The 13045-nt window shown below is 38.8% G+C and overlaps 1 protein-coding gene across 1 annotated transcript in view; it reads right to left on the bottom strand.

The window, feature by feature from the left end:
- The window catches only part of vars2 (valyl-tRNA synthetase 2, mitochondrial), a 105925-nt gene that overhangs the window by 20311 nt on the left and 72569 nt on the right, over nucleotides 1-13045 (bottom strand). The window contains exons 19-21 of the mRNA XM_028800536.2: nucleotides 12205-12275; nucleotides 1105-1230; nucleotides 109-213 (exon numbers count right to left, since the gene is read on the bottom strand). Coding sequence (XP_028656369.1) covers nucleotides 109-213; nucleotides 1105-1230; nucleotides 12205-12275 — 302 coding nt within the window. The remainder of the gene's footprint in view (nucleotides 1-108; nucleotides 214-1104; nucleotides 1231-12204; nucleotides 12276-13045) is intronic.

Here is a 13045-nt window from a genome sequence, read left to right as displayed (position 1 = left end):
TAATACATAAAACCACCAGGAATGCAATTTAAAAGTGACATTACAGATGTTGCTTCACCATTAACTACTTTATGATTTGCAGTTTCTCAAATAACATAAATACTCCACCTGCAAAGATGCCCCGGATATGACATCTAAAGGATCAATGACATTTCCCAAGGATTTGCTCATTTTCCTTCCGTGAGCATCTCTCACTAATGAATGCAGAAACACCTGAAGGAAGACACCTGATTCAATTAGATATAAAAGGCAGGATCTGTACAAATTAGTTGTTAAATATGACGTTGATCAAAAGTGTCAAATCACAACACTGTAAGGCCAAAATGACTGTTTGTTTTCATTCTAATTAGGGATTAAGGCATCCCTTTTGGGGACATACTGTCTTTATTCTACTTGCTATACCACTATACGGATTCAAAAATAACTTACATAGTCATGCCTAATAATGTCTGTGTGTGTGCTTGTGTGTATTTAAATTTTCAGATCCACTCAACTGTTTATCAATTTTTGAGAGGGGCTAAAACAACCATTTTTGTTCATATTTTTCTGACCAACCAATCAATGAAGGGGGACTTCATATAACACCATTTGAAACTGACTTTTTTATTTTTTAAACTGGCTGCCATTTCATCATTATTAAACAAAATGTATAGCAAAAAGCAGCAATCGTTAATCAGGCTGTGACAAGTAACTGAGTACAGACATGTAGGTTGGCATTAGGTAACTCCGGAGGTATTTTAACCACATACCGTTGGCACCGAAAACCACTGTGTATTTCACATGACATAGTTAGCACAGAAATAAAGAAGTGAGAAGTTTTACACAGCATCCGGTTAGAATGAACACCTGTATAGCCATTCAATTATTTGTTTTATATCTTAATCATAACTGAATAAGCTGAATAGCAAAGCGAGTAAAATAAAGACATCATTAGAAAATTAAAATGACACATTGGAAGTTCAGAATTGCAATTTGTTTAATGGTTAACAAATGTAAGAAGGTAATGGAAACTTGTTTTTACTGTATTTTACAAACTTGGAAGAAAACATTTGTTTAAAAATGCTTTTAAATAAAAAAGAAAAACACAAAAAAAAATGTCACTACCTTGCTAAAAGGCAATTTTCCTGTTAACTCCTGGCCAAGCATCACCATGCGTGCCACCCAGAAGAAGATGAGGTCACTTCCCGTCTCAAGTAGGCTGTTTGGGTAGAAGTGCTGAAGGTCTGGTGTCTTAAATAAATGAAGTATTTTTATATTATGAAATGCATTGAGAGGACATTAAAAAGCATATGCAGGTGTAAACCTAACCAAGAAAGTAACAAGTTTTTTTTCCCCCTCAAATTTTCCATGTAGCACTTTACAGTTGTCGGCGTCAAATTGAATTTTCCATGCGATTAACCAGTTTGAAGATTATTCTGGTCTTTGTACGTAGTTTTGCTGCATCCTCATTATTTGCTCTCCCTGATTTTAGAATTGTCTGCAAAGTTCACACATTTACTTTGCTATCACAATTAGCGGTACTAATATAAATTAGATAAACAGCAATCCCAACACAGGAATATGGAAACTAAACCCCAAGCTTTGCTTTTGTCTTTTACTCTACCTGTCTGTTTCTTGAAGTATACTCGTATGCTGACATTCATGTAAACTTTCTTCTCCATACAAGCAGTCATCTAAAAGACTTTTGACAGTAGTTTTCATTATTTTACATGGGACAGGTAAGACTCATTGGATGGTAATTACTGGGATCCATTTTTTCCTCCTTTTATGTAGATTATACTGGGATTCTCAACTTTCCATCACCCTACTTCTTTTTCCTTATGTTGTTACTGCTGTAAAATGTTTGCTAACAAGAAAGAATATCTTTTTGTACTACTGAAAAAATACTGTTAGGTTAAAGCAGGTCCTAAAGTATGGTCTACAGTAGCTGTAGGGTCCGGTTCCAACTCAATTTCTTTATTCTTTGTTGATAACGAAACTTGTTCATTCATTCATTCACTTGGCAAGGGAGCAATGTCATTCATATATGACAGAAAGGCAGAACTTTATTTTTACATTTTGATCATATCAGTCAAATGATTTGTGAACCAGAGCACATTAGTATCTCTCAATTCTTTTGTTTTTTTCTCTTTCATTTCTTTCCAAATATTTTATTGCACGGAACCATCATGATGATCGCACACAGCTGTAAATGGGAACAGGTTAGATGGTGTAAATGCTGAAGAAAACAAGAGGCAATACAAAACAGAGTGCAACAGCTTAAGACTAAAAACAACAAAGGATTTGAAACTCTAACATGTGAGTTTGCTAAAATCCATCCCTCCTCTTCCGCTTATCCGAGATCGGGTCACGGGGGCAGCAGCTTGAGCAGAGATGCCCAGGCTTCCCTTTCCCCAGCCACTTCTTCTAGCTCATCCGGGGGAATCCCAAGGCATTCCAAGGCCAGACAAGAGACACAGTCCCTCCAGCGTGTCCTGGGTCTACCCCGGGGCCTCTTCCTGGTTAGATGTGCCCGGAACACCTCACCAGGAAGGCGTCCAGGAGGCATCTAGATTAGATGCCCGGGCCACCTCATCTGACTCCTCTTGATGCGGAGGAGCAGCAGCTCTACTCTGAGCCCCTCCCGGATGACTGAGTTTCTCACCCTATCTTTAAGGGAAAGCCCAGACACCCTGCGGAGGAAACTTATTTCAGCCGCTTGTATTCGCGATCTCATTCTTTCAATCACTACCCATAGCTCATGACCATAGGTGAGGGTAGGAACATAGATTGACTGGTAAATTCAGAGCTTTGCCTTGCGGCTCTGTTCCTTTTTCACCATGACAGACCGATGCAAAGCCCGCATCACTGCGGACACCGCACCGATCCGCCTGTCGATCTCACGTTCCATTCTTCCATCACTCATGAACAAGATCCCGAGATACTTGAACTCCTCCACTTGGGGCAGAATCTCACTCCGAACCCTGAGAGGGCACTCCACCCTTTTCCGGCTGAGAACCATGGTCTCAGATTTGGAGGTGCTGATTCCCATCCCAGCCACTTCACACTCAGTTGCGAACCGATCCAGAGGGAGATGAAGATCACGGCCTGATGAAGCAAACAGGACAACATCATCTGCAAAAATCAGTGACCCAATCCTGAGTCCTCCAAACCAGAACCCTTCAACGCCCTGGCTGCGCCTACAAATTCTGTCCATAAAAGTTATGAACAGAATTGGTGACAAAGGGCAGCCCTGGTGGAGTCCAATTCTCACTGGAAACGGGGTTGACTTATTGCCGGCAATGCGGACCAAGCTCTGACACCAATCGTACAGGGACAGAACAGCCCTTATCAGGAGGTCCGGTACCCCATACGCTAAAATGAATCCTAAAAATGCTGCTTGAGCAAATGCCTCTTAATTAAGCAACTGGGTTTAAATAAAAGTCTGTAGTCAATGAGGCCCTCCAGAAACAAACTTGAGGGCTAGAGGATTTTGCTAGTTTTCATTGTACCTAGTGCCTGAAGTATACCTGTACCTGACTCTCCTTTTTTGAAAATACAGTCATGTGCCAAATTACAGCCAACCAAGTTGAGGTCCTTCATACTTCCAGCCAACAGCCACAGGATATCAATAGAAACTGCCAAAATCTGCCATAGTAAGAAATCTTTCATTATTACTTTTATTATTTCAGAGGGTCTCATATGTTTTCTGGCTCTTGCAGGGCCCTTCAAGGTTTATTTTGACTGGGGCTTCTCCTCCAGGCTAATTCTTAGCCTGCCCCACTTTCCCTAACACCAGCGTTTCTCAACCTTTATGGTCCTGCGAGTTTTGCCATTTTCAGTTCACTGACGACCTTTTACCAGCAACTGTAAACCGGCCCCCCTTGGTGAAACAAGCTCACTAAGAAACAGGAAAATATATTATACAGCAGTTTCAATCACTTAAACGACCCAATGCAACCCACTTGTGAAACAACGACAGAAACCCGCAACCCGTGCAATGGTTGAGATACACTGCCCTTACATGGACCCAGAACATGAATGCTGAAACTTTAAGATTGCTTTGCACTACTCTGTACCGGAAGTTAAAGTATGCATACCAGCAATCCACACCAGACCCACATAGCCTGAATAGCAATGACCTGTACATTTTGTGAACAACATACGGCCAATCTGCATAGGACCAAATGGAACCGTAACTCAGTGCATGACTGTACTTACATGAATGCCTCAAGAGAAGCAAAAATGAGCTCCACATTTAATTCTTGTTTAAGATAAATTCAGGTGCAATTTTTAATTGTTACCTTTAATGTACTTATTTAACTTTTCTGTCTAGTTTCAATTATTGTTTTGTTGTGTATCTTTGTAGGTTTTTAAGTTGCCTTTTACTGTTTTTTTTAACTGGAAAAGTACGAGAAGAAATTTTATTTACCTTATTTTACATTGCATTTTTCCAGTTTCTCTCTTAACCTTTTGGATGTTTTTGAAATTTCTAATTGCCTCTATTATTCAAATTATTGCTCCTTACTGAAATTTGTGCTACACTGCATATTTAACTTCATTTCAATCCAACTGTGCCATTTAGTTACAGTACTAGTTTAATTTTGTTTGTAAATGTATGAGCTTTTGTGATGAATCAAAATAATCCTGGAATAATGTAATGTATTTTTTATAGAATAACTTTCTTATTTTGCATTTTCCAGGTGTATCCTAGAAGGTCTGCATTTTGCAAGAAATATATGTGTCTTTGTTTTAGCACACTACCTGAAGCAAATCCTGGGTTTGAGGAGTACACTATTCTGGGTCTAGTTCCTGCATTGTGCTCGATGCTGACAGCACAGGTTCAAACCCCTGTGAACTTAAACAGGACACATGTGTCACAAAATAAATGGACAGAAGAATGGATGGATAGTGATCATCTAAGCAACAACCACTTCAATCATCTTTTTATCCACTATCGTTGGTTTTAGAAAAGATTACCAAATCAAACATTTGGAATGAACAGTTTAGTTTTGTAAAACATCTGGAGTTATTGTGGTGATCTTCTTTGATTTAAGCAATATCAGTGCCATAAGAATCATACCTTTATGATTAAAGGTATTAACGGTTTAACATTTAGCTTGTGTACTATCACTCTGAATGCTGAATCAATTTTATAGAATAGATAAACAGCTAGTCAGACAGAAAAAATGAAGCAATAGCTACTAGCAAATAGTTGACCTTCTTGACCCCACAGCTGAAATGTAAAGCTCAAATAACAGATCTAGCATTTCAAAAAGTTTTCAGAATAGAGTATGTGATCATTAGATAGATGCAGCTAAATATACAAGCTAAGATACTGACCAAATCGTACTGTACATTTTATGTTTCATTTAAAGCTCTAATTTCTTGTAATCTACTCAGTCAATGCATCCATCTTATCTTATGACACCTAACCTGTCTGGTTAACTTCATTTACTCAAAGCTACATGCTTGATAGGATATCCCGTTTTTTGCTACCTTGGAAAACATTGAGAGACTGAAAGTACATATACACTCTTTCAGGTTTAATATTTCACATTTTAACATTGAACATTTTGTGTCTATTTATTCGGGCTCACTCTTCATTAAGCAGTTTTTTTTTCTTTATCCTACATCTTCTTTTTGATTTCTCTACAAGGAGTCTGATTTATTGTAAATATTTGCACACTTCTCTAAATAACCATGCCTCCAGAATATTTGTCACTTTTTCTTATGGGGGTAATCAGTCTTCTTGATAAATAAAGTGTACTATGATGAAGTTGTTGAGGAAACTAACAACATTTTGTTGACACCATGTCTTTAGCGTGTGGAGCTGGAAGAATTTCAGGGAGAATGACTGATTTTGGACTTGAATTTATTTCTATGTTTCTGAATTGTGCTGTTCTATTTCTATTACTATTTGCCCTAACATGAAGTTTTCACCTGTTCATGGTGGCACTTGGTTCACTGTCTGTGTAATGTGGGATGGTCTGCTGCTGGTAGGAACAATACTACTGTGAGACACAATAGCAAAACTGTGTTGTCGTGGCCTATAATCAATAACAAAGAACACTTCTATTCCTGCCTTGTTTTCAAACTGACATCATTTGTTTTGAAGAGCACATTTGTTTGTTGTGGCATTCATGCCTCTCTCTGCCAAAAAAGTTACTTCATATTTTTTTCTTTCCTTATTTGATTAATGGAGCCCAGATATGATCTGCTAAAGTCTGTTTTTTATTTTGTTTAGGATAAATACTTTTACAATTATACAAGTTCTTCATTTCTCTATCAGTTTCTGAAGTTACTGGTCAAGTACAAAAGTGTTTGCAGGTACTGTGATTGTTAATGGTTCCTTGGTTCAATAAATGTTTGTCTTGGAGTTTGTATTTGTTTTATCTAATGTTTAATTTAGAATTTAATTTCTTTTATTGTGTACTTTAATTTTGTTCTGGGACTTGATTTAATTTATCACTATGTTTTGGATTTACTGTGAATACATCTTGTTTTGTTAGCAGTTAGTAACATTTGTGGTGCTCATTACCATGATGCAGCTGTTCATTGTCAGGTGGTGCAGTCCCAGAAGTTGTGCCATGTGACCTCATCAGCAAGATGTTATTTACACCAACACTGTGAAGAATCCTTTGTCCAAGGATGTGCGAGTTTGTGGTGAGCAGCTCTTACCAAACTCAACAGTTTTCTGCCTTTTGCTATTGGTAGATTCTTGAGACTAAGATTTTTGGAAACGCATTGTGTTCTGAGACATGATTGTTGTGTCTTTCTTGTTTTGACTCTCATTAGCTTTTTTGATTAACATTCTCATTTCTTGATTCTCATCCTTTTTTGCCTTTTTACCTGTCAACTTACAACCTGTTGCAGAACAGCAGAGAAATAAGTTATTTGATTATTAGTTTACATGGAGTGCAACCTTGCTGCATCTACTGTAAATGACCAGCATGAAAAACACACTTCCAGATTATTTTCATCTTTCTTTTCCTATTGAAAATGAGAACTACTCATTTTCACTTCAAGGTGAGAGCATTTACTGTGTAAGAGAAGAGTCTTTACTTTGTCCCAGGTCACAAAAAGCTGCACATGTAGCAATCTAGAATAGTAATTCTTAAAATATTCAAGTTAAAAGTTTATTGTCACTTGTACAGAGTACTGTAAAATTCTCACCTGCGACCTAGCAAGTACATTTTTATTTAGTGTGCATTCTTGTGGAAATGGTTTTCTTCTTAATGTACCTATCAGTTTGTTTTGTAACCTTTTTAGTAATATTGTTAATTTAGTGTCTATGTATTTAATGCCAGCTGCCAGAAAGACATGTAGTTTGGATAGCTCATTGTTGTAAGGCGGTCTCTGTGTACCTGATACTGGACTAATTTTACTACTGTCAAAAATGCACAGCACTGAAAATAATATATGAACATTAATGTATCAGTAAACTCCAGACTTGTATCTCTTTTACTTATCATGGACAGTACTACTATACAAAACACTTTAAACTTGCTCTTAGTGAAGCACAAGTAAGCCCGCGATTCACTAGCAAATCGGAAATCCAAGAATGGCAATCAGTTTCTGTTCCGTCCGATATTTGGATGGATGACATATCATGGAGGGTGGGTGCGTCTGGGGAAATGTCATTTAATTAAATAAGCATATCTGTACTAAAGCGGTTTCGTTTTGTGGAGACGTGATTCCGTTGCCTTTGCTGACACCGACTGCTGGCAGAGTGGAGCACAGCAAGTTTAGTTTACAGGTTGTGGTGTTCGTGTGCCAGCCACTGAGTCTGGGAAGCCGCTGGGTTAGAGTCTGTGACCGTTATGTGATCTATATTCCTGGCACAGTGGATTAGAGCAAGTGTAGCTCACAGGTTGTGTTGTTTGGGCGCCACCTACTGACTCTGGGAAGCCGCTGCATTTTGGGAAGCCGCTGCGTTTGACTCTGGGGCGGGTGCCACGGCGCATTACGTTGTGTTATTTGGGCGCCACCTACCGACTCTGGGAAGCCGCTGCGTTTTGGGAAGTCGCTGCGTTTGACTCTGGGGCGGGCGCCGCCGCCTTTTGGGAAGACCCTGCGTTTGACTCTGGACTCTGGGGCGGGCGCCAAACTGAATTACCGTTATGTGATCTATATTACTGGCACAGTGGATTAGAGTTGTTTGGGCGCCACCTACTGACTCTGGGAATCCGCCACGTTTTGGGAAGCCGCTGCATTTGATTGTACAGGTTGTGTTGTTTGGGCGCCACCTACTGACTCTGGGAAGCCGCCGCGTTTTGGAAAGCCACTGCGTTTGACTCTGGGGCGGGCGCCAAGGCCGCAGTGCGCATGCGCCTCGGTGCGTCCGCCGTGCATATATTAACTGTGGTTTAGTAATATAGATAAACAACCATAATCTAGCATGTAATGGAACCCTTTTTGTGAAACCTGGGTTTTTTATTTTGTCTTGGACATCTACATTCCATGATATTTTTAGGCATTGTTGCAGGTGGTACATGTGTAGCCCTGTGTTATCAATCAATAGTGTTGTGGAAGCAATGTGTCCCAGTAATGATACCACATTTGAACACGTTTTGTGAGTCATTTGAGTGACACAGTTTAATTCCCTACCAAAGTATTTCGGTATGTGGTAGTCAAACTTGGAATTATCCCAAGTTATGCAACAGATTATTTAAGCAACCTCTTTTCTTTCTGTGGAGAACAATGGAGTTAGAAAATAATGCAATTCCTTTAAGTTATTTTGGTGATTTTGTTCTACATTGGTCTTATTGCCTCTTCTTTTTCGTTTTTGTAACAAAAACCTGTTTTTATTAAAATGGTGTCTGTTGCTTCTCTTCTTATCTTTTCCACACTGCCCCCATTGCTCCCACTTAAAACTGATGTAGAAATGACTTTACGTTTTCATTAAGATCTTAATGTATTTTAAACCTACCATATTATAGAATATACTAATCATTATTTGCATAAAAATGGGAGTAAATGTGGAATAATGTATTTTTGTGTGTTATAAAGCAGAAACTTAGCTTTGTACAAGCTTAAAGGTAACTACAACTAGAAACACCTGAAAGTTCTGTCAAGAGAGAGAGGCCATTCATTATGGTATAGTTTGACTTTTAAAGCCCTTTAGAGTTTCTGCTTACATCCATCTACAAGGTCAGTCTATTCCAGTTTACGAGGCAAGACTGTTTTTGAGTCGCACTGAAGATTATAGTTGACTTCTTATCATGTTTACAACTCTGCAACCTTCTTTGGTTGCTATTATTTAAAATTCTGTGACTGCTCCCTTCATGAGACCAAAGATTTTGCCTTTTGGTGTCTTGTGCTCTCTACACGTGCTTAATAAACAGTGTAGGAGCTAATCTGCTGATCCGTTTGTGTTTATTCCACGACATAACCCGAGGCTACAAAAAGATTTTCACAATTATTTTCCCTTATCTTTCTGCCAGCTGTTATGTCAAAAGTTTAGAAATGCCTGCTATATGCTCAACAGTGGATGCACTGGTATAACGTTTCAGGGAACTAAGGCCATGTTGCCACTTTGAACAGATACTTTCAGAATCGGGTGTGTTTTTCCTGAATAACAAATTTGAGTCACCATTGATCTTCCTGACTTACAATATTAATACATGAAAGCGCACATTTCATGGGTCAGCTAGTCTGATTGGAAAACAGGACTTGCCACCGATATATAAGGGAAAAGTGATCGCCTGGATTGCGGCAGCTACAAGAGGATAACACTGCTCTCTGTGCCGGGTATGGTCCTTGCTAGGGTCATCCTCAATAGGATCCGTGATAACTTCTTCATCTACCAGCAACTGAAGCATTCTGGTTTTATGCCTAAGAAGTCTACCATTGTCAGCATCCTGGCACTGAGGGTTCTCATGGAGCACAAACGCGAATATCAACAGAGTTTCTTTGCAGTCAATATTGATTTTCATAAATCGATCAAGCTGCCTTGTGGAATATTCTAAGACTACACAGGATCCCCAAAGTCGCCTTATTTCATGGCTGGCCTGTACACTGGTATGGTGAGTGTTGTGCAGAGTGGAGGCAGAAACTCTGAGTTTTTCCTAGTTGATGCTGGGGTTCATCAAGGGTGTATTCTTTTCCTACTCTGTTCAATGCTTGCATGGACTGGATGTTGGGTAGGGCCATGTGGTCCAGAGGCTGTGGGGTATCTGTTGATGAAGAAAGATTCACTGATGTTGACTTAGCTGATGATATTGTGATATTTTTCGTAGAGTCAATGGAGGCTCTGATTGGGGCTCTCAAGAGACTGAGTGAGGAGTCTGAATGTCTAGGCTTGTAACTCTCCTTGATAAAAAGCAAGATCCAAGCCTTTAATGACCGCTTGGACACAGCTAACAACAGTGTGTATGTCAGCGGAGAGAATATCAACCTCGTCGAGAGGTTTACTTACAGCGTCATTCATGTCTCTGGTGACTATTCCTATGAAGTCAGTAGACAGATTGGAAGATTGGTGAGCATGGGGGGGTCATGAAGTTGCTGGAAAGCGGTGTGTGGCGCTCCCAATATTTTTGCAAAAGGATGAAGGTCCAAGTCTTTAGAGTCCTGATGCTTCCTACTTTTACGGCTAAATGGTTGTGAGATATGGACTTTATCCAGTGACCATAGATGAAGAATGGACTCCTCTGCGGATGATCACAGATTCCAAAATAATGCATATTACCTGCATTGTGAGAGAGCATCAGTTACTGCACTACGGACAACTAAGGATAATGTGGTTCTCAAAGGACCCGAGTGGCTGGACCAGGCCAAGGGGACACCCACGTAACACCTGGCTGCGGCAGATAGATGGTCATTTCCACAGAGTGGGACTGGACCATATATCTGCTTGGGGGTTGTCCACTGGGATCCTGAGCTGTTTCGTCATGTGGCGGGTGCAACAAAGCGCTGTACCAGTACATGCTCCCCAACTTGACCTGACCTAGTCATCTTTGCAAACAACTCTTGCAATATCGTTCAAAGTTATGAATTCAAAATTTCACTTGTGAACAAACTGCTTCAAATTTAATATTGTATAATATCTACCTAGCTTTCTTGAGGAGTAAAAATAAGGGAGGAATATGTTCTTTTGGCATGGGTTCTACAGCATTGAATAGCTACCTAGTCCCATAAACGGAAGAGGACCATTGTTTATAACAGACCAGTAAAGATAATTTGAGGTGGTGACAAAAGTGGAATGTGTTATTATTCATTTGCTCACATTTTGAGAACATATGTAAGTGGCAGCTGTTTGGCCAATCATTTGATACTACATTCAAACAGCAGCTGTGTACTGAACTCTACAGGGACCATAGAAGAATATGCAGGCTGTGTATTAAGGAATGGCTTTAGTAGTCTGCTTATAACCTGGAGACATGCTTCTTGAGGAAGATTTGCTTAACTATCCATGCTGAAAGGAAAGTGTGAAACTCTGCTGCATTTGACACTATACTGAGATTAGCATTTAGCTTTTCACCTAGAATGGTTCTCTGTTTTTGCAATGCTACAACATACAGGGAATTTCACCTTCACCTCTTCAGAGGAAGTACCATTCATTTCCTTGTGTCAAAGCATTTTGTTTCTCATAATAGGTCACTGCAGCTTGTTAAGGAATGACACATAGCATAAAGCAATGTCAAGGGTAATAAAAGGAACAGGAATATAGTTCTTCTGCTCCATTTCTGATTAAATAAATATTTAAGGAGCAAAAGATAGCTCAGGTTTGACTCCATGGTGGAATTATTTCAATATAGTTTCAGTCTGGAAATGTGTTGCATTAACAAACAAACATATCTGTTTCCTATTTTGACATTAAATATTATCACATACAATAACTACTTAAAATAAGTAAAGCTTATAAAAAGGAAAGGACCATAAATTTGTTATTCAAACTAACACATCAGTCAACAGAACTCTGCGTGTCCTTATTTTTTATTAGTTGAATCACAGAATTTCTCAGGGAAGCAATTGAGTCATGGTAGGCAAATTGCCAATTTCAACTGTAACAGAACACTTTTTTCTTTTAACAATAGTAGGCTCAAAAACTGAACATGTAAAAATTTTCATAAGAAGCAAAAAAACATAATATAATAACTCTAAGTTCTGTTTGATTTAATGCAGGATCTCAGGAGGCCAGAGCATGAAACAGAACTGGACATGGCACCAGTCCGTCACAGACTATAACAAAATAATATTTTCAAAGACTAAACCAAATTTTACCTGTTCAGGCCAGCCTAACATAGCAAATGGAAACAGACCAGAAGAAAACCAGGTATCTAAAACATCAGGATCTGAAACAAAAGAATTTATTGATGGTGATAAATGATAAATGGCATTACCTCAAAAAAAATTAAGAGCATACTATAAATAGCAAACATGATATTAACCTACTATTCTCCTGCCACATACAGAGATTCAAGTTCTTACAATTTCATCCATATTCTAACTAAATAATTCATTTACTGATTTTGAATTTAAATTCTGTTCAATGTGTAAAAATACTTGAAGTGCTTCATACAGATTCTGGTCACCATTTTCAAAAAGAATGAGGCTTTGAAATAGCTACTGAAATGTGCAGCAAGATTAATCACCTTGCTTAAGGGGACCACATTAAAAAAAAAGTCTGAGTAGACTAAGCTTGAAGAGACTTAGGAAAAACTAATAGCCACGTAAAAATCCAGTTAAACTCATTAGTGTATAAAAAAGATAAACTGCTCCAGGTTTAATTCACAAAAAAAACAAGGTTGAGCTGAAGTAGACAGAGAGGGTTGGTGTACATTGAACTAGTCACAAGGAAAAACAAAGAAAATGCCCCAGTTAAGTGATCACTTTTCCTCCAAATCAAACAAGGATCATATATCCAGTCTATGTTTAATTCCACTAAATTGAGTAGTTTCAAAGCATAAAAAAGAAAGGGACAAAGGCATGCCAAGCCCTTTTTAGGCAGAAATCCATTAACTGCTGGAATGCATTCCCATGACACAGAATGGCAACTGTACTCTTTACTTTCTTTTGTTATAGCCTAAGTGTAAGTAGGAGAGTCACATAACCTTAAATTTCA

This window comes from Erpetoichthys calabaricus, chromosome 1 (assembly GCF_900747795.2).
Source record: "Erpetoichthys calabaricus chromosome 1, fErpCal1.3, whole genome shotgun sequence".
Classification (NCBI taxonomy): Eukaryota; Metazoa; Chordata; class Cladistia; order Polypteriformes; family Polypteridae; genus Erpetoichthys; species Erpetoichthys calabaricus.
Note: the sequence above shows the minus strand (reverse complement) of the source record. Positions and strands in the feature narration are given on the sequence as shown.